The sequence below is a fragment of the Leuciscus leuciscus genome (assembly GCF_965113295.1).
Source record: "Leuciscus leuciscus genome assembly, chromosome: 4".
Taxonomy (NCBI): Eukaryota; Metazoa; Chordata; class Actinopteri; order Cypriniformes; family Leuciscidae; genus Leuciscus; species Leuciscus leuciscus.
Genome location: NC_138728.1, coordinates 49,237,948 through 49,258,707, shown reverse-complemented (window position 1 = coordinate 49,258,707; position 20,760 = coordinate 49,237,948). Strand labels below are relative to the sequence as shown.

Sequence of the window (20,760 nt, the reverse complement as noted above, 5' to 3'; positions counted from 1 at the left end):
TCCTCCTACAAGAACACCAATACTTTCAAAGGTCTAATTGGCATTGCCCCATGTGGTGTTATCACCTTCATCTCAAAGCTTTTCACAGGTTCAATATCAGATCGAGAAATTACACGCCAGTCAGGGATCCTCAGCCTGTTTGAGCCTGGAGATGCATGCATGGCTGATAAAGGCTTTGTCATTGACCAGATGCTGTCTGATGTTGGAGCAACCCTCATAATCCCCCCCTTCAAAAGAGGCACCAGGTTCAGCAAAGAGGACACAGAAAAAACCCAGAACATCGCCCGACTAAGAATCCTGGTGGAGAGAGCCATCAGAAGAGTGAAGGAATATCATATCTGGGACACAACCGTTCCTTTGACCCTTTCAGGGTCCGTCAATCAGCTATGGGCAACTTGTTGCTTAATGTCCAACTACCAAGGCCCTCTGGATGTGAAGGGTGATGTCCCAGTGTGAAACCCTTAACATAGGCATAAGATGAATGATTCAGATTTGTTTGGTTTACATTTTATTGCATTAAAACATGACATAGCATTTATTATTTATATATATATATTATATATATAGCATGACATATATACATTTATTATAAAAAAATAATTTATGTGAAAATTAGTACACTAACGTAACATGTATACACACAAAAAAATCAGACACTCATATTACATTTATATTTACATAAATTTAATTTACAATTTAAACAATTCGTTAATGGATTAAGTACACGTGTGTGGGAACATTTGTTTGTGTGTGTGTGTGTGTGTGTGTGTGTGTGTGTGTGTGTGTGTGTGTGTGTGTGTGTGTGTGTGTGTGTGTACATGCATGTGGTGGTGGTGATGATTAGAGAGTGTGTGTGTGTGTGTGTGTGTGTGTGCACATGCATGTGGTGGTGGTGATGATTAGAGAGTAGGTATGTCCGTTCCATAAATAAAATCAGAAAGAGACCCCATTTGTTTGTATGTGTCTGTGTGTGGTGGGGGGGATGTATAGGTTTACTTTAGTTTCAGGTACGTTTCCATATATGTGGCAAAATAAAATAGATCAAGTTTATCTTTCATTTCACTGATCAGCGACTCGTTGCGCCAAATTCGCTCTACTGTGAGGTCACTTTGTGTGGATGTAATGAAATCACACCATTTTAAACCAGTTATGGCTAACTGGCCTTGCACTTGCCAGAAATACTTGTGATTTTTTTTTAGTTTGGCCTGACCACCAATAAACTTCACATGTTTAACCTCTGTTATACTGTTAACATCTGGGCATTTCACTTCAGCTAACCCAAAGGGTGGATTTGCAGTGGGATCATACACTTTGGCATCAGGGCTAGCACCGAGGTAAGGCGCATTAGGATTCACAACGAATCCAGAAGGAGCAACACTGACATTGCAAAGGTCACTGTACTGTTGTAAAACTTCTGGCTCAAGGTCAATACCCCTTTTCATGGCAGGTGTTTGCCTTACCCCCTTTATGATCCTGGCTGCCAGAGCCTGACTAGATGACTCCCCTCTAACGCTACAAACTTCGCCGAATCTACTGGAAGTTAGACGGGGCTGTCGGACTTCCTTCCACAAAGGATTCTCCGACTGCCCCCTTGTATTCTCTTCGATGATACTTGCACATTCATGGGTTAGTTCTAAACTCTGTATGTGATAAAACTGATGACAATTGGGGACAAAATGTAGATGCCGTTCTAATGTGTAGCCACTAATTAATGGAAGTTGTGGGAATGAGGGGGCTTCTGGATGCTTAATGATTTCTCGGGGTATTACTGGTGTACACTGATAAGAAAGAACTGAACCTCGAGGGACTAGTCCAAATTTAGAGTCCACTAAAGTCAGGTCAGAGAGGCCGCATAAGATTTTACAAATGCCAGGTTGTGGCTGATGGTTGCGTAGTTGGGCTCCAACTGACAACACCATCGGGTCAGGAAGGGGTCCTAAAAACACAAGTAACAGAAACCATTCATCAGTTAATAACTGCCAATGATTTACAAGTGACAGTGTAGCTAATCTTATATACTTAAGCACTATCTGCATGTTCTCATTTGAAAATTGCTGATGCTATCGGACTTTCAGGAATAATAATAATGCATAATCGGATTCAGGTTTAACCATAACATAGTACAGACATTATCTTAATTCCATAATGTGCTTAACAATATTGCTGGCCATAAACTGAGAAAGTGCGCGTCTGGTGTGCGACACCTCGAGTTGTCCTAGACGCGATGCTGAGGATGTTTACATTATATCTTCAACTAGTTGAAATGTTCCTCCTGTAAATATGTTCCCTTTCAAATGTGAATTCTGAATAATAAATACATTTATTTCCAAACTAACCTGACAAAGTCCAGTGCTCATCTTCTCATTAACAGTATTTTTCTCTTACTGATCATATTTCATACCGGTTGAATTTACATTTTAAACAGAATTTTACCAAATTTTTACTGATAAACATGGTTACAATATGGTTAGCAAAACCATGGCTGATTTTTGGTTACCATGATTTAACTATTAACGTGTTGTTTTATTTTTTATTTTATTTGTAGTAAAACCATGGTCTATTATCGTAAGAGCAGTATGAAAATAGATGAATGAATGTCTTAAACTGCCTTAAAGAAATGTAAAGATGCTACAAATTGTATTCATCTTAAAGGGATAGTTCACCCAAAAATGAAAATTCTGTCAGTAATTACTCACCCTCATGTTGTTCCAACCGCGTAAGACCTTCGTTCATCTTCGGAAGACAAATTAAGATGAATGAATAGTGGAATAAAGTCGTTATTTTTGCGCACAAAAAGTATTCTCGTCGCTTGATATACTTAAGATTGAGCAAGTTTGGGCCACCTAGCAGCCTACGGAGGAGTGAGACAGGGCTCAGATTTCATCAAAAATATCTTAATTTGTGTTCCAAAGATGAACGAAGGTCTTACGCGGTTGGAACAACATGAGGGTGAGTAATTACTGACAGAATTTTCATCTTTGGGTGAACTATCCCTTTAACAGACTAACAGTGCGAAAAATTGGCATAAATGTGTGAATTACATACAGTGAAATGAAAAATGACACAGAATAATGACACTGAAATATTTAATACAAATAAATAAAAATGTTAATTTTGATCTTATTCATCAGTGCTCATACACACTGCAGTGTCGTGGTCACTATTTAGACGAGCACTAACGTGTGGTGAAATTTTCACGCATGTTTAAGAGCCATGGCTTATGTTAGATTAAAAACCTACAAGTTCCTTTGAGTTTGAAAAGTCCTGTACACAGTAATCATCAAAATATCTCTTTTCCTGTCTCTTAAAATTAGCATCCGCAGGATGATTTTAAAATCTGGACATTTTCAGAGGCATTTATTCAACTAGGTGTTAACAACAGCACATTGAAAATACATAACCGGAAGAATCGATACACTGCTTCGACGAGCACTTCCGGTAATCAATTCTGCCATGATAAAGGGCTTTAAGTAAATAAATGAATACTTACCAGCATAAGCGCGATACAGAGTAGATTTGACACTACTGCGTCCTAGCGCCTTCGGCTTTCGTACCACGAGCTCATCTGTGGGTTCGGGACGAATCCCCTGTATCAACACAAAAAGAAATGTAATGCAGTTGCAAGTCTTAGAGAGTATCAGTTTAATTCAGCACACAAGCCATATTGTAGGTGTACATCCTATGCAGGCAACCGCTGCTCTGCAAAATAGAAGGAAACAAATGTATACTGAAATGTGATGTGTGGGTTGTGAGTAATTCTAGAATTTCAAACATCATTATTGAGTATACAGCATGTATGGCTATATCTGAGGGACCCAGACAAACCATGTGAACAATTCATATGGATGAGGTGTAGGATACGGATACACTGTGCAGAAACATCTACACCAGAATCAGTATTCCAACAGTGTGCACTTACAAACTTTAAAGACACAACTTGCATCAGACAAACTTACCTGTGTCCTTGGACGGTGCCATGATTGAATCACACCGGTGCAGGACAGTGGGGTTGGCACAGTTTTCAGCCCCATGGTGCTGTAGTGAGCTGTTTGGAACAGGAGTGCAACCACATGGTTGCATAAAGCCATTCCAGCAGCACACGAGCAGGAGCATTCATTTAACTCCACGGGTCTAACGGCATGCAGCACAATCTAGAAATGGAGAACATATACTTGAGGGAAAGTTTGGATGTTTAGGCTAAATTTTAGCCTATACAGTAATTAGCATTTATCTGACACTAGGAACATTATTGTGAAACTAGGTTGAACAAAATGAAGGCAACAGCAGAACAAAAAAAAGGTACATCTGCAACAGCAGATATATGGAACAAAAACATACTGAACAAATGCACCTGAACCTTTATAGGTCTGAAACCATGCTCTATTCACTACACATTACAAGTGTGGGGTAATTTGGTACTGTAGCACTGTCTGGATCCAAACTGTAAATCTGATGAAATCCATCAAGGATCAGAAAGATTAGGCTACTATCCACATGATGTCCTGTTGATAAACAAAAGACTACAGAAAGCCACTAACGCATGTTGACGAGTAAGTTAGGAACTAGAGCATGATTCCGGCCTGAACTTCCTGACAAGCAATGTAACCTGAAGTGTATGTGGCTCTTCATTCTTTCGCATAGAACGGTAGCAGCTCGCCTGCACTACCACTTCCTCACTCACTAAATCTGACACTGCATTAAAAAGGGGGAATAGTCACACATCATACTGAAAAAGGATTCAATGTTTAACCACATACAACTTAACCTTAGGCTGTGATTCTTAAACTGCCGCAACGGCATTTCGGAACGTAGTGATCATCAAAACATCGGGCCATTAACGTTAGCTAGAGCCTTTGGGGCTCCTCAGGCAAAAGTTTAACTGTTAATGACCACTGACACTGACATACTCAAGTGAAAGCAAAAAAATAAAACTTGAAAGCATTAATAATCAGTCACATTGTTCGAATTATTCAAACAGGATACGTTTTTTTTCTGTATTTGAACCTAACAAGCTGACGAATAGCTTTAAACATAGCAAGCTAGCGATAACTCGCCAACAGAACAGAATTCAAGCTACTTACCTCTATAATTGAAGACAAAATTTTCGTAGAAGAACTTGTATCCTTTCTCCAACTTGGATGATTTTACCTTTGAGTGTTCATTTACGAGTCGCACCACATCGTCTTGGCCAACTTTTGGGAGATGCGAGAGCGAAGTTGTCCAGCGAATACAGGCAGCCATGTTGAACGCAATAACCGGAAGACGCAGTACACTGCTTCAGCTATTTTTGACGGCTACTTCCGGCGTTCTATTGTGATGCGATAAAGGCCTATTGAAAACACAGCACATCTCAGTAAGAAGCGCTCATAATGATTACATCGACGCATTTGGGTATAAATTCAAGAAATATTATTCCTGTCTATAGAAATATGATGTAAATCTATGAGAATATATCAATATTTCTCCAAGTCTGCACATTTTTGACCTAAAAGCCCTGAGACGTTGTTTTGTGAAGCACTGTCATGACAACAGCACGGAGTTTTTTTTTCTGAATGGACCAGCTGACGCTCATAAATCATATTAAAGGGATCAACGCATTTTTTCATTTCATAACTCCTGACACAAAATAAGACATAACTGTCACTATAAGTTTCTCAGAATACAATAGTTGTCAAATACTGAAACTTGAATCTTATATCTTTTTAATGATGTATAGTTTGTCAAGGTAAAACATTTAATCTGATAGTAACTTTGAACTAAATAAATAAAAAAAATGCTTCAGTGCGCCGACGCACTGGTGCAGCTTAACAGGTTGCCATTATATGACCAGCACCTGTACACACTGTCTCTCTCTCTCTCTCTCTCACACACACACACACACACACACACACACACACACACACACACACACACACACACACACACACACACACACACACACACACTCTCTCTCTCTCTCTCTCTCTCTCTCACTCTGGACACACAGAAATTATGCAGATTTGAGCATCTTTCCACCTTATTTGTATCGTAAAAGTGTGTGTGAGCGTTTTAAACTTCAGTCGTCTCTTTATGCTGCATTTCATTGTGTTGCTTGATGTTGAAAACTTTGTTTTCATATTGTTTTAATTTATTAACATACTAATAAACACTATTTACTGCACTTGCACTGGAAAGTTGTTCACACCAGATGTCAAGCGCGACGGCTAATGAGAAGCAAGTGTTGCACACACAGTACCGGTCAAAGGTCTGGGTAATATTTCACAATGTTACTGTTTATTTCTGTATTTTTGATCAAATAAATGCAAACTTGATGAGCATTGCCATAAGAGACTGACTTCTCTTCTCTCTGTTTTTCAATCATTTTACACACAATTCATCACATTCACATTCACAGCCAGCTCCACAAAGTCTGTCGACCAGAAACCGTCCAAGACTTTCGTCTTTAATTTGATCATATATCGCATGCTTCATGTTTTACAACCCAACAAACTTCAATCACTCAATTCAAAATGCTTTGATTGAAAAGTGAGCTTGTGCTGAATTTATAAAAACTAAATGCCACTTGTTTTGATATCTTGATATGCACAAGTGTCTAGTGGTTCAGACACATTCGTTTTACTGCATTAATTATTATGGTAAACAGTCACAGACAGTCAGAAACACCAGAAAGTGATTTAACCCTTGTGTGTCCTTAGGGACATTATTTGTGTGTGGATAACTTTGCCGGTTAACCCTCTGGGGACCAAGCTGTTTTTGGGGCCCTTGAGATGTTCTGACATGCTCTGACATTTGTGCTTTTTTCAGTTATTTATAAACATGTTAATGGCAAAGGTGTAAATTCACTCTATATAGCACAAACAGGCCTACCATAATATGCGAGCAACATGTATGTAGATGTTTGTATTTTTAAGAGAATAATGTTTATGCGTGGTTATTTAAAAAAATAAAAATGAAAGTTGCTGAAATAAGACCACAAAACTCATACAAAATATGTGCCCACAAGACTTTTGACTAATGGATGTTGTCCCTTTCAGTTCTAGCTTCAAAATTATGTGAAAATAGTCTTGCTTTATCGTTCACAAAAAAAAATACATTGATTTAAATGGTGTAAAACAGGTTTTGCTTGGAAAGCCAATATGCGAGGGGGAGGAGTAGTTTACACCTTAGTCCCACCCACTCTCCATAATGACTCTGCATAATTAGCCATTCATTCAGGTGTGACACTGACTGAGCCACAATGCAAAGACAAAATATATATTTTGAAGAAGACTTATATTGACCATTTAAGATTTTGCTTACATCTATCTTGTAAATATGTTTTGCTATTTTATTAAAAAGGTTACAATTACAACAATAATTACAATTTCAGCAATATTTCTGCAAAAAAGTACTCTTTCTTTGTAAAAAAAAAAGAAAAAGATTATAGGCCTACATTTTATCATATGTATTCATTAGTTTGAATATAGCCAACATTGGAACATCTTAGTCTATGACTTTATTTTTGACAAAATAGTATTTTATATATATTCAGAAAAGCTTATTTGATGTGACAGTATATTCTACAGTAAAAACTGTACCCAAATCTAGTCAACAAAATGTTGTCTTTCATACTTCGCCTGACTGTAACGCAGTAACTGTAACTGTAAAAGCAGTTTATTCTTTCACACACAGACGCGCGATTCATATTTAGGCTAAACACTCTTTACAAATAGACGCGCGATTCATATTATAGAAACGCGATTCATCTTTTTGTTTACATAAGCCTACAACGTTATTCCATAACGTTATTCCACATTAACACTTGAGAAAGGATAACTTAGCCTACCTCACTCCTCAGCGGGATCTGCTCCTCATATCAGCACGGAAAATTTTCTCCATAAGGTAGGCTATATTATGCCTCTTTGTTTACAGCTGATGTGGGGGCGTTTCACAGACTGAAATGGTTCTCAGAATTTGCGTTTGAATAGCACGCGCTCTCCGGGGAGTGGTCACATTACTTTTGAATGGCTCCTAATGAGCTCGACTGGAGTCGCTCTCTTTTTATACAGATTACAGAAGCTGATAATATTTGTTTTTTATATAAATTACTTCATTTAAAAGCTGCGATCTCAAGCTTTATGCCCGTGGGTCTGTTTGCCTGTTTGACTGAATTTTCGCGGAGTTATAGATAATTTTCGAACGCGTTTCAAATGGGAGTTTACTGACAGAGAGAAGGCAGAAATCACATCATGTTAATTTTTCTTTATTTGTCAAAAAGCAAAACACTTTATTTTTATTGTGAGTATACAGAAAAAAAATAGAAACTGAACAGGATCGATTGATGTATTACACGAAAATGAAAGATCAAAATTAACAGAGCATTTTGTGTTTATTTTTCATTGCTAAAAAAAAAAACGAGCAAAACGCGCGGGCGCGTTTTTGGTCCCCAGAGGGTTAATGCCGTAACTTGCCTGTAACTGCTCAGATTTTGGCTCAGGTGTGTATTTTTATTGGAATTTTACTATTTCACCCCCATTTCCTTTAATAAATCTATTTTGCACTAGTTACACAAAATCTCTCGGGACCTTTTGGACAAAAATGTCCGCTTTGAAACCCATTAAAACCCATGAAATTTTTTATCCCAGGGCCTTTTAACTATAAAATAATGCAGTCTTTGTTAAGAGGCGTTCACTCTGTTGGCAAGGCTTTAAAATCAAAATGTAATTTGTTTTTCTGTTTTTTACCAGATGGTGCCATTTCCTCCGGTTTGGCCTATAAAGGAAAAACTCTTTTTATTCCTGTTCTCTGATCAATTATGAAGCAATAAATGTGTGTGTGTTGGTGTGTCACTGACCACTGTGTGTCCCAGTGAGTTTTCCTGCCTCTAATGGGGAAACCTGTTACTGCGCACAAACACAATCACACTGAAAGCTAATTTTTTGAGATATCAACCTCAAATTTGGAACAAAACTTCTTTAGATTTATGGCTTCAGTTTTAGTTCAACATGTTTCCTAAAATATATATTTTATATAAAATAATGTTCATAAATCATTTTCATAAACGGACCCAGTGTTCCTGGTATAGACTGGAAGGTAGCATGCAAATCAGTTGGACCACTTGATACAGGAGCGGATAGGTTTCTATCCCATGGTTTCTGTAAAAACGAAACCAACAAACATTTGGCCATAGAGCCTTTATCTCAAGCTCAGAGCGAAGGGGGTCTGTACAGCAGATATTTTCTGGCACCGAAAAAAGACGGGGGTCTCAGACCCATTCTAGATCTAAGACAGCTGAACAAAGCGCTTTCAAAACGGCGGTTCAGAATGCTCACAACCAGGAAAATCCTCGCTCAAGTTTGCCAAGGGGACTGGTTTGTGTCAATAGATCTGAAGGACGCATATTTCCAAATACAGATAGCGTCACGTCACAGGCGATTTTTGAGATTCGCCTTCGAGGGCCAGGCATATCAATACACAGTCCTACCGTTTGGCCTGTCTCTAGCACCCCGTACATTCACGATGTGCATGGCAGCGGCACTCGCACCCCTGAAACTCCGGGGAATGCGAGTTTTGAACTACTTGGACGATTGGCTGGTTCTAGCTCAGTCACACTCGGAGCTCATAGAACACAGGACCATATTACTCAAACATCTCGAGAATCTGGGTCTCAAAGTCAATTGGGCGAAAAGTTTACTGTCTCCCAGTCAGAGAATATCTTTTCTGGGCACAGAACTGGACTCGCTATCTATGACAGCACAGCTGTCGCCGCAGCGCAGACTGGATATTCAGCGCATGACGGAAACCTTCCGCTGCGGCACTATAGTCCCGCTCAGAAAGTTTCAAAGGATGCTGGGTCTCATGGCCTCAGCATCATCAGTACTCCAGTTGGGTCTGCTTCGCATACGCCCATTGCAGTTCTGGCTAAAGGCGCGAGTACCGCGCCGAGCGTGGACCTCCGGTCTTTTTCGCCTCAAGGTCGATCAGAAATGCGTCTCAGCCCTGAAACCTTGGAGAGCTATCGACTGGTACCAGTCAGGTGTAAGTGTAGTGGATTTTTCCCCCCTAAACCCAACTATCTAGCGTCTACAAATCGACACTTAATAAATAAAACTGTTGCGTCTACATTCGACACAGAGCGTCTACAAATCGACACTTAATAGCCTTTATACTCTAGCTCTTGCGTCTTCAGTCGACAACTGGCCGAGTTTCTAACTAACTTGCTTCCCTAAACTAGCTTCCTGCGCAAGAATAAATCGACAAACAGACCTTAGCAAATGTCCTCTAAATGCTTTAATAACGGCCGGGAGAGTCTTCGAGCAGTTCTCAGAGAAACTCTCCCAAGAAGAATCAAGGCCGGAGGATCTCAGACAAATTCCATTGAGAAATCCCAACGTAAAACACATATACAACAGTTTTTATAGAATCAAGAAAACAAATAAGACTAACATGTCACCTTCAATATGATTGGTTCAATTGGTTCAAAAGCCCCAACCTTTTTCCTCTGTCACTGGCACAAGCAAACTGTTTTAATGATGACTTCATTCGTTAATCACAAGATTCTAACAGACTGTCTAGTTTCATTTCCCAAAACGATGTTATTTTTACATACATACATACGCACACAGTCAAAGTTTTCCATTGGTTTTGTCATAGTACATCCTGTTCAAATTGTTAGATGTTAAAGTTATAAGGTTAGATGTTAGAAACATGGTTAGTTTAATATACAGTTTAAAATTTCCACGACATAAGCCTGGGGACTTCCTCGAGTGTGAAGGTGGTGTCACACTCAGAAACGCAATTCATAAAACAGTCTTTTGCATGTACAGACACTTGCGATTCGAACAAAGCAAATAGAACTGCGCCTAGAATAGAATTCCTCAGCCGGATCCGTCGCTCCTCGAAATGAAACTTACAGAACTTCTGAGGTAAATTTTCCAGGATTATTATCAAGATAGTATTATTCCTCACAGCGTCGTAAAGTACATATCTGAAAGTGAACTCGCTGTGTGTGTGTGTTATCCAGCTGATGTGGGCGTTTCACAGGTCTGTATGGGATCGCCTCACATTTGCGTTTGAATAGCGCGCGCTCTCCGTGGGCGGAGTCACATTAAAACTTAATGAGCTGAGATGAGAACGACTGACATCTCTCTCTTTTCATACATATAACAAACTGTGAAATTTTTTTTTTATAAAAATGACTTCATTTAAAAGAAGAGAATTCAAGCTTCATGCCTGTGTGTCTGTATGCCGGTTTGACTTGAGTATTCGCTGAGTTACAGTTCATTTTCGGACGCGTTTCAGAATGGACTTCACTGACAGAGAGAAAGCAGAACTCACATAATGCTTATTTTTCTTTTTTTGGCAAAAAGCACAACACTTTGTTTTAATTGTGAGTATACACAAAAATAATACATACTTAACAGGATCGATTGATGTATGAAACGTGTATGGAAGATCAAAGTCAACAGAGTATTTAGAGTCTCTATTGCACTGATAAGGAAAAACGCGAGCTGGTATCGCCGGTGATACCGCAGACCCCAGGGGGTTAAATATTTACTTACCACTGAGTCTTTTCCCATTTCTACCAGTAACGCTTATTCAACTTCCCGCGTCTACTAGCTGCGCAGATATCAACGGCACAACTGGGTTGTAGGTTGCCAGGTTTAGCTCACAAATGGGTTGAAATTTGTATGATGTGTTAATTGCGCAAGTAGGATGGGTTTCATACAAGATCTGGCAACTGGACAACCTTGGAATAATATATTTATGTGATTATTCATATAACGACGTTTGGGCCATACAACTAACGGGAATTTCACGGGAGAAATAACAAAACGGGAGGGGGGTGGGAGATGGGTGTGAAATACGGGAGACTCCCGGGGAAAACGGGAGTGTTGACAGGTATGGTCTTAACCCAATATCTGTTGCTGTACAGTATATTACCATCACATTCTCACTAAATTAATAATAAAAGCGTCTTAAAATGGAGTCTGACTCTAATTCTTATTGATAATACACCATAAGATGCTCTTTGTACAGCTAATGGCTGACTAAATGTCGTTGGATGACATTAACACGTGAGCGGGGTGATCAGCGGCCTGTTCACACGTGTGCTTTTTAGCTTTTAACACCAGACACGGCTAATTCAGGTTCTTAAACATCGATTTAATTTATCACCCGTCATTTGTCTCATATTTTCATCTCAATCGTGGTATTTTCCACACTTACACCTCATACTGAAAGATACGATCTTTTACTATTGTCTGCCATTAGGTGCAAACAATCTTAACCACCTTAAAGTTCAACATCTCTTAATCTCTGTGGCACAAACTACAGTTCTATGAACATAATACTGCTATGTCTTACTAGATGACTAATTATGGTCAGCCTACCTGAAAAATAGAGAATAAAGACACGTTATGTTGGGAACACTCTCCGTTGCGTGTGCACCAGTGCTCACTCATTCCGTACTGAGCGCTCTTTTACGCTCGATGGTGTTTTAAGCCCCCAATGGCTCCTTAGAGGCAGCTAACCCTACCCTCAACTTTAAACCTACCCATCCCCTCGCTGCCTGGAAGGCGCCGTTGGGGGCTTAAAACACCAAGTGCCCTCTTGTACTCTACTCGCGCCAAGTGACTCATCCACGGCCTAGCGTAACGCTGAGGGTGCCCTCTATTGGCGAAACTAAGATTAATAAGTATAACACGCTTTTGAAAATATATCGTAACAGTATTATCAGGAAATGTCACAGGACTTCTATTATTGTCAGAACTTTGTCATTACTTAGTTTAAAATTTAAAGGGGGTCAATATTTGTCTGTATTTTTAAACTGTCAATAAACACTGAGGCTACATATAGCTAAAATAAAGTAAAATATTAACTATATGTCTCTATCTCACATGCTAACTAAAATGAACACTCACTTTAATATCCGTTTTTGTATTACACCCACTTAAATTACTATACTCTCCTAAGTATAATATTACTTTGACTGGAAAGGAATTATTACGTTACTTTAACACAAATAATTACGTCCACTCTAAACCAAATTATTATACGCTAAATTATATTATTTACTTAATATATCACTCGTATAAAGCATTCTTCACAGGAAATAGTTATGAACTATTTACTCAAAGAAAATATAAAATATTTACAAATAGACAATTAGATTCAAATCAACAAATTCAAATAAATCACAATTCTCAATCACATTAAATTCCCCAAATTAAACCAGTTGAAATTCTAAATCTAATGCCGGCAAATGACTAAATGGCCATCAAAATGAATAAACAAAATGAATACGCCTCGGCGCAACAAACAAAATAAAACTCGCGCAACAGAACTGATGAGTCACCGTGTCGTCCTTCAACGCTCCGGAACACAATGCTTCCAATGCTCAACAGCCTGGAAGAATCTCTCCAAACATTCAGTCTCTTCCTCGAAGATTAGGCTTTTCAGGCGATGCACTCAACACAGCAACCGAGCAGGCTACTCGCTGGCAAAGTCCGTTTAGCTTGCGCGTGGTAATTAGCCGTCCACACTTTCTCCTCGTGGTGCTAGCTATAACCGCAAATCCACGACATGAACTATCACACTGTAACTTATTTAAGTGTCTGTAACTCACTCTTCGCGCAGTATACAATGTCACTTATCATAACAAACATTTGGTGTTTTACCAACTTTTAACTCGTATCTGTCACAGCACAATCTTCACGTGTGTCTCCATCTCATTTCAGTTCAGGGTTGCCAGGTGCCAGCGAGGTTTTCCAGCCCAAAACCTCGTCAAAAACCGCCCAATTTCTTTTTTGTGGCTTGTTTCTTGTTTAAACACATTGAAATCATTAGCAAGCTTTAAAATGACCCATTTTTCGACTTAGCCTATCCGATTTTAGAAACAATATTCAATTAAATGAACGGAAAAGTAGGCTACACTGACTTCAGTCTGACTATTCAGGCCTACTATTAAACTATAAGCTTATGTTACGGAAAATAATGCGATCAACTTAGGCTATCAATGAGTCTGTTTATTGTCACTAAAAGTCGCTTGGAACAAAAGCATTCAGTAACATAAAAACATCGAGTAGATATGGACATAAAAAATAACCCACTTTAACATTTCAGTTATTTCAAATGGCAACATGAAACATGCATATTAGGGCTGGGAGAAAAAATTTATTCACCTAGATATCGCGTTTTTATTTATTTATTTATTTATTTATTTTTATGATTTTAAAATCGATTTATTTTTATTACAGAATATTACAGATATTAATTCAAATTAAATTGCTTTATTGTTGCCCTTGCTTATAGATGAGGTTGACAGAAGTTAGCCACTTTCAATTCAATAGAGGATGAAATGTGTCATTACAGAGCTGCACGATTCATCTTTAAAAGTCTGTGATCTCGATTCAAACACCCACGCGATCTTATTCCATTTCGTTTGTCTATTAAACCTTTGACAAAATCATATTCAAATCTGTGTTGGCGCTGCCGCTGACCAAGAAAGAGTGTCATGAACAGGAACCGCATTGACAGCTACCTAAGTTTGAAAACCCCGCAATCTACTATGTTGTTTGAGGGGCGCGCGGTGCCGGCGTGCGTCACTTTAAGGTAGTGGGAGGGAGTGTCTGTTGTGAGGTTAGGGGGCACGTCAGCCAGAGTTGTAGTGTGTGTGTGTGTGTGTGTGTGTGTGTGTGTGTGTGTGAGAGTGAGTGAGACTGCCTGCTGAACATTGGGTCGCAGGAATAAGGATCTGAAGTGCCGGTGTTTCGACAACAAAAACCCGCCGAACTGATAACTGGTAAACCGCCCAATCTGGCAACCCTGTTTCAGTGCATCCTTCCCCCTTCCTCCTTCATGACCTCTCACCCTGCTCCTGATAGGACACTCTCACGGGTAAGTGCATTTTCAAACAAACTTAATATATTAACACATATAAACATATTATAAACACTTGTATCAAAGTGAAATATATAATACAATGAAAATAACCAAAATAAAATATTGGCTTATGAAAATACTCTTTTATATATTTATATATATAAAATACATTAATAAAGCACTATTGAACCCACAGTTGAATGATTATTCTGTACATCTCCACAAGAGGGCGCTATCAGCACGTGAATGATAATTGCATGTTAATAATCATCTCTAAATATCACTTTTATCCACGATAACGTGATGTATGAGATATACACAATCATCTCACATCAACATAATGTAGAAACACTCTAGACTACATGGACTCACACAGGTATTATTGGCTACTCTTCATAACATAAGAATAAGCAGACGCTCTGTCAACACTAGGCAGGAAATACAGCAATAATCACTTACTTTACACGCACACACACACAGTAACCCAATAATAACTTCTTGATTATCTACAGTCTTCTGCAATGCCCTCCAAATCTCGTGAAGCCTGACAGTGCACTTGGAGAACCAAATAAGAGACACAGAGACCAGATTGCTGCTCAGTTTAATACAGTTGGGCAGAGGATACGTGTGTTAATACATGCGTTAGCCTGTTTTCTGCTTGCGTCAAAGTTGCGTCAAAGTTGCAGGCAGGAAAACCATAAAGAGGAAGAGAAAGTGTAGACAGCGCACAGAATGCAAACTCAAACAGGGTGAACGAGAGCCAACACATATTTTACACTGGCACAAATATCACATCACGGTAAGTCTTCAGGAATTAATCTTCAGGATTATAATGATATCGAGCTCTAGGGATTCTGCTTTAGTTTAGATTAATTTACAGACTCTTTACAATCTGAAATATACAGAGGTGGAAAGTAAACATGTAAATGTTCAACACTTCCGCTATGGAGGCAGAATAGTCTCAATTATAATTCACGCAAAAAACATGATTCACACATACGTAGACAATTTCACATGCATGAAACCTAATTCACGTACACAAAAAAAAAAATTCACGTGCGTGAAATAAATTACATTCACAAAAACCAAATCACATTCTCAAAATAAAAGTATATATTCATGTTTAAAATGTACGAGTTTATCCTTGAATGTGAATGTGCACATGTGTGAATCGCCTTGGATGTGTGTGTGTGTTTTTGAGACTTACCTGGCAGCGAACTCTTCCTACACAGTTGAGTCGTACTCTTTAGCCAATCAGATTTAAGCTTATCAATCGACCAATCGGTATTACGTGAGGGCGGGCCTACCTGCATGTTACATCATCAGCTTTCGACCAGGTCCGGTTCGTGGCTGAGCAGAGGTATGTGCACTGCAGTTGATCGGTTCATTTCTGTGTGTTTACTAAAGTTAAAGAAGTTCGAGATCAGTTGAAGCAATAGTTTATTAACTGCTGTTTAGTCCACATGTGAACATAAACATTTATTTTTAGTATTGATGGATTGCCATGTCCTGTCCACCACACATTTAACTGATGATAATGTATGTAATGAAGTGCATATGGAGACATCTGTTTTGTTTTAAGATGCATATATTATGTTAGCCTGACTACGTCAGACTTCGTACTTCCTCTCAATTTCAGTTCGCTTCTGTACTCAGTCTGAGATAGCGACCGTTTTCCCCGTTTTCCTCCAGCCTCAAAACAGCCGGCCAATCAACGAACAGAGGGCGGGCTGAGAGCCGTGACGTATAGACGCTGATTGTACCGTGGATGCGTAGATTTACTTCACATAATCTGCAAAAGTCGTTCACAGCCATGTTCACTCCGGTATTTCGCTCGATGGTTTTGTTTTCGCATCATACATGTGTTTACAGTGGAAGTTAGATGCGGCTGAGCATGCGCATAACACACGTCATAACCAAACGTTATGTGATTGGCTTACGGGTAACCAATGATTTTAAACTTCAGACAAGCGCCCCCCCCCCCCCCCCCCCCGCGAGAAAGAAAACGCTTTTCAATTATGCCCTTCCAGACTCTGTCTACGAAGCAAAGCGAAGTAGCAGAGTTTGGTATTACCAGGCTAATATTATGTAGTTTTGTTTCAGATTTCCCGAGACAGATTAATGAAGTTGCAGACAACCAGTATATGTGATCTTTCCTACTGTAGTTCTTTCAAAACAGTCATGTTGCAAGCCATCCATTTTGACAGCTGTTTCAACAAAAGGTTAAAAGTGATGCATTGTTACTGTATTCATTTGTGTCCAGCGGACTATATTTACAGGAATAAAGCCCTGATATGCATGCATTATTAAATGTTCTTGTCAGAATTAAAAGATTCAAAGACATAATTACATTTGATGTACACATTATTAATTTGAAAGTTTCTGAATCCTTTGGGAATAAAATATATATAAAATGACTTGATCATGATTAATGTTCCTGTTACATATGGAGATCATGAACTGACAATCTTAAGTATGAAGCACAACTTTCAGTACAGAGAAATATACATCTCTTCCAGAGTTGTGAGATCCAGTCAGAGTCTTCTTTGCTTTTAAAGTATATAAATATAAGTGCAATACATCAAGTCAAAAGTTAACAAATGAATTGTGTTCAATCCAGTCATCAGTAGACCCCTCTGTTAGGACATATCAGATTTTGGTCTGACATTTAAAATAGTAAAAACCTATAGTACAAGAGGTGCAGACAGAGGACGTGGGAGATTAAGTGATGGTATTTGAATAGAGTTTACAGAGTAATCTTAGTTGCATAATCTTAATTGCCTCTATGTATACCTTTGTCTGATCAGCATAAAATCAGATTTGCCTGTTTTAGGCAAAGTAAAAATTAATGCTTCACAACATTGTCCTGTGTCACTAAAAACCTTGAGATGACAATACAGCACAAAACATAAGGAAATGAATGTTGAATATATTGGTAACACTTTACAATAAGGTTTATTAGTTAATATCAGTTAATGTATTAACTAACCATGAGCAATACATTTGTTGCTGTGTTTGTTCATCTTTGTTAACGTTAGTTAAAAATACAGCTGTTCATTGTTAGTTCACAGTGCATAAACTAATGTTAAGATTTTTATGAAGTAATTTGAAGTTTAAATTAGTTTGAAGTTTAAAAGTAGTTTAAAGGAACACTTCGACTTTTTGGGACTTTAGCTTATTCACCGTATCCCCCAGAGTTAGATAAGTCCATACATACCTTTTTCATCTCCGTGCGTGCTGTAAGTCTGTTTGACGCACCCACCGCTAGCCTAGCTTAGCACAAAGACTGGATGTAAATGGCTACAGCTAGCATACTAATCCCAATAAGTGACAAAATAACGCCAACATTTTCCTATTTACATGTTGTAATTTGTGTAGTCACAGTGTGTACAAATAACAAGGTCATATGAGACAGACATTTTTTTAAACGTTTAAATACTGGGAACTATTTTCTCAGAAGGCGAAGCACTGCTAGCTGCTACTTGGGCGGAGTGATTAGCGCAGCACCCGAGAAGCGCCGTTCCGTCAACAAAACCAACGTGACTAACTAGCTAGTAGCGAACGTGATTCGTGATCATGGCTGACTTTGAGGAATTGTCACCCTATTCATGTAATAGTGTCACGAAGGTTACATTACATCTAACGTTAACGTTAGCTAATGGCACTGTAACAGTAGGCTAGTCATCTAAAAACATAACGGGACACTTACCGCAGCCGCAGGTGATCCACTTTGTCCTGTCTTTACTATCGATGGGATGGCCGTAACATTATCCTTCAGCACACGTTTCATGGTCCGTGTGGCAAATTAAATTTTTTTCAAAATAGTCGTCCTAGTGAAATGTTCTGAGCAAACGCGATAGTCCTTGATGATGTCTACAGGTGTGTTTGGATCTATATCCAGAGCAATAGCCATTGATTCATCAGGTCAGCGTTTTTGTTTGGAATTCCCCTGTTTATTGTCGCAGCTCTTTACAATACAGCGAACACCCATGATTGTAAACTTTGCATTTACTATCTAGTAATTGCTGACTCTATTACTCCAACTCTGAGCGAACTCTCTACTCCTCACCACGGCGCTTCTCGGGTGCTGCGCTCTTCACTCCGCCCAAGTAGCAGTGCTTCGCCTTCTGAGAAAATAGTTCCCAGTATTTAAACGTTTAAAAAATGGCTGTCTCATATGACCTTGTTATTTGTACACACTGTGACTATACAAATCACAACATGTAAATAGGAAAATGTTGGCGTTATTTTGTCACTTATTGGGATTAGTATGCTAGCTGTAGCCATTTACATCCAGTCTTTGTGCTAAGCTAGGCTAGCGTTGGGTGCGTCAAACAGACATACAGCACGCACAGAGATGAAAAAGGTATGTATTGACTAATCTAACTCTGAGGGATACGGTGAATAAGCTAAAGTCCCAAAAAGTTGAAGTGTTCCTTTAAAGTTTGATAGATAGATAGACAAAGACAGACAGATAGACAGATAGATAGATAGATAGATAGATAGATAGATAGATAGATAGAGTAACCTCGGTTGCTAGGGTGTTTCTAGTGGGTTGCTCAGGTGTTCTGGGTGGTTGCTAGGGTATTCTGGGTGTTTGCTATGGTGTTTCTATGCGGTTGCTAGGGTGTTCTGTGTGGTTGCTATGGTGTTACTAGGCGGTTGCTATGGTGTTCTGGGCGGTTGCTAAGGTATTTTGGGTGGTTGCTAGGGTGTTGCTTTTGCTTGGGTGTCCCTATTTTCCTGAACTGCTTTTACATGCCCTTCACTCAAAGCATTCCTGATTTTGGATCCTCCTCCTTCCTAATGTTATATTCAGCCCACGCATCACACAGTGTTTGTGCCGCACTGGCATTGAGTGTTTGGAAAGATGATGTTGCTTTGCGCCGATTCTGATACCCGTCGTGTGTAAACGCGCAGGTCAGCCTAACTGAGCTCTCCCCATTAAAACAATTGTTTATTCAGAGGCTAGACTTTTCTTTAGGTTTTTAACCCCCTGAGGTCGGCTGTATCGCCGGCGATACCAGCTCGCTTTTTTTTTATCAGTGTAAAAGAAACTCATAAATACTCTGTTGACTTTGATTTTCCATAGGAGTTTCATACATCAATCGATTCTGTTAAATGTGTATTATTTTTGTGTATACTCACAATAAAAACAAAGTGTTGTGCTTTTTGCCAAATAAAGAAAAATAAACACAAAGCGAGTTCTGCCTTCTCTCTGCCAGTGAAGTCCATTCTGAAACACGTCAGAAAATGAACAATAACTCAGCGAATACTCAGTCAAACAGGCATACAGACACACAGGCATGAAGCTTGAATTCTCTTCTTTTAAATGAAGTAATTTATATAAAAAACAAATATTCTCATCTTGTGAAATCTGTATTAAAAGAGAGCGATTCCAGTCGAGCTCATCTCAGCTCATTACGTTTTAATCGGCCCCGCCCACGGAGAGAGCGCGCTATTCAAACGCAAATGACTGAGACGATCCCATACAAACTGTGAACGCCCACATATCAGCTCGAGAAAACATTCAGATCAGTGTACTTGTCTACACTGTCTCGCAGCGCTGTGAGGAATAATAATAATGGAAAACGTACCTCAGAAGTGCTGGTATTTCGAGGAGCAACGGATGGAATACTGTAGTAAGTTTTTTTTCATTCTCAAGTAAATCGCGTTTCTGTGTGAATGAATGAACGGCAGAGATGCGCTTTTTACCACAACTCGCAAAAAGACAGTTTAAATTTGAATTGCGTTTCTGTGTGTGAATGAATGATCTGCTTTTAGCAAACTATTTTGCTATACTGAGTAAAAATGAGTGAAATATGTTGAAATAAAATGTATTTGTATAAGCAACGTATTAAACCTCAAATTAACATTTATATTCCTTATAATAAAAAC

General features: G+C 38.9%; 3 protein-coding genes across 7 annotated transcripts in view; 2 read left to right on the top strand and 1 right to left on the bottom strand.

Annotated features, from left to right (window-relative positions):
• The window catches only part of LOC309497040 (uncharacterized protein), a 99,995-nt gene that overhangs the window by 49,386 nt on the left and 29,849 nt on the right, over positions 1-20,760 (top strand). Inside the window, exon 2 of one of the 2 annotated variants that reach the window (XM_082167300.1) lies at positions 19,864-20,374. The exons of the other annotated variant lie outside the window; for it this stretch is intronic. The gene's annotated coding sequence lies outside the window, so the exon portion shown is untranslated. Of the gene's footprint in view, positions 1-19,863; positions 20,375-20,760 lie in introns of those variants that run through there. 2 annotated transcript variants of the gene reach the window in all.
• On the bottom strand, positions 858-5,261 carry LOC309497011 (uncharacterized protein). 2 transcript variants are annotated; one of them, XM_082167254.1, is made up of 4 exons: positions 5,149-5,261; positions 3,957-4,151; positions 3,491-3,587; positions 858-1,936 (listed from the first exon to the last, which is right to left on the bottom strand). In XM_082167254.1, the coding sequence occupies exons 1-4, from the start codon at positions 5,239-5,241 to the stop codon at positions 993-995; spliced, it is 1,329 nt and encodes a 442-aa protein (XP_082023380.1). In that variant the 5' UTR covers positions 5,242-5,261; the 3' UTR covers positions 858-992. The 2 variants fall into 2 exon arrangements, with proteins under 2 accessions (XP_082023380.1, XP_082023381.1); XM_082167255.1 differs by having other exon boundaries at positions 5,082-5,260.
• LOC309496967 (NLR family CARD domain-containing protein 3-like) overlaps positions 15,571-20,760 on the top strand; it is a 291,539-nt gene continuing 286,349 nt past the window's right edge. For all 3 annotated transcript variants that reach the window (XM_082167163.1, XM_082167162.1, XM_082167165.1), the window contains exon 1: positions 15,571-15,661. The gene's annotated coding sequence lies outside the window, so the exon portion shown is untranslated. The remainder of the gene's footprint in view (positions 15,662-20,760) is intronic.

Bases quoted from the DNA above. Each gene is read 5' to 3' on its own strand.
- LOC309497011 (XM_082167254.1), bottom strand. From the start codon at position 5,241: ATGGCTGCCTGTATTCGCTGGACAACTTCGCTCTCGCATCTCCCAAAA. The intron at 4,152-5,148 runs GTAAAATCATCC...CTCCATTTCTAG, and splicing joins TCGTAAATGAACACTCAAAG to ATTGTGCTGCATGCCGTTAG. The intron at 1,937-3,490 runs GTAAGTATTCAT...TTGTGTTTTTAG, and splicing joins TCTGTATCGCGCTTATGCTG to GACCCCTTCCTGACCCGATG.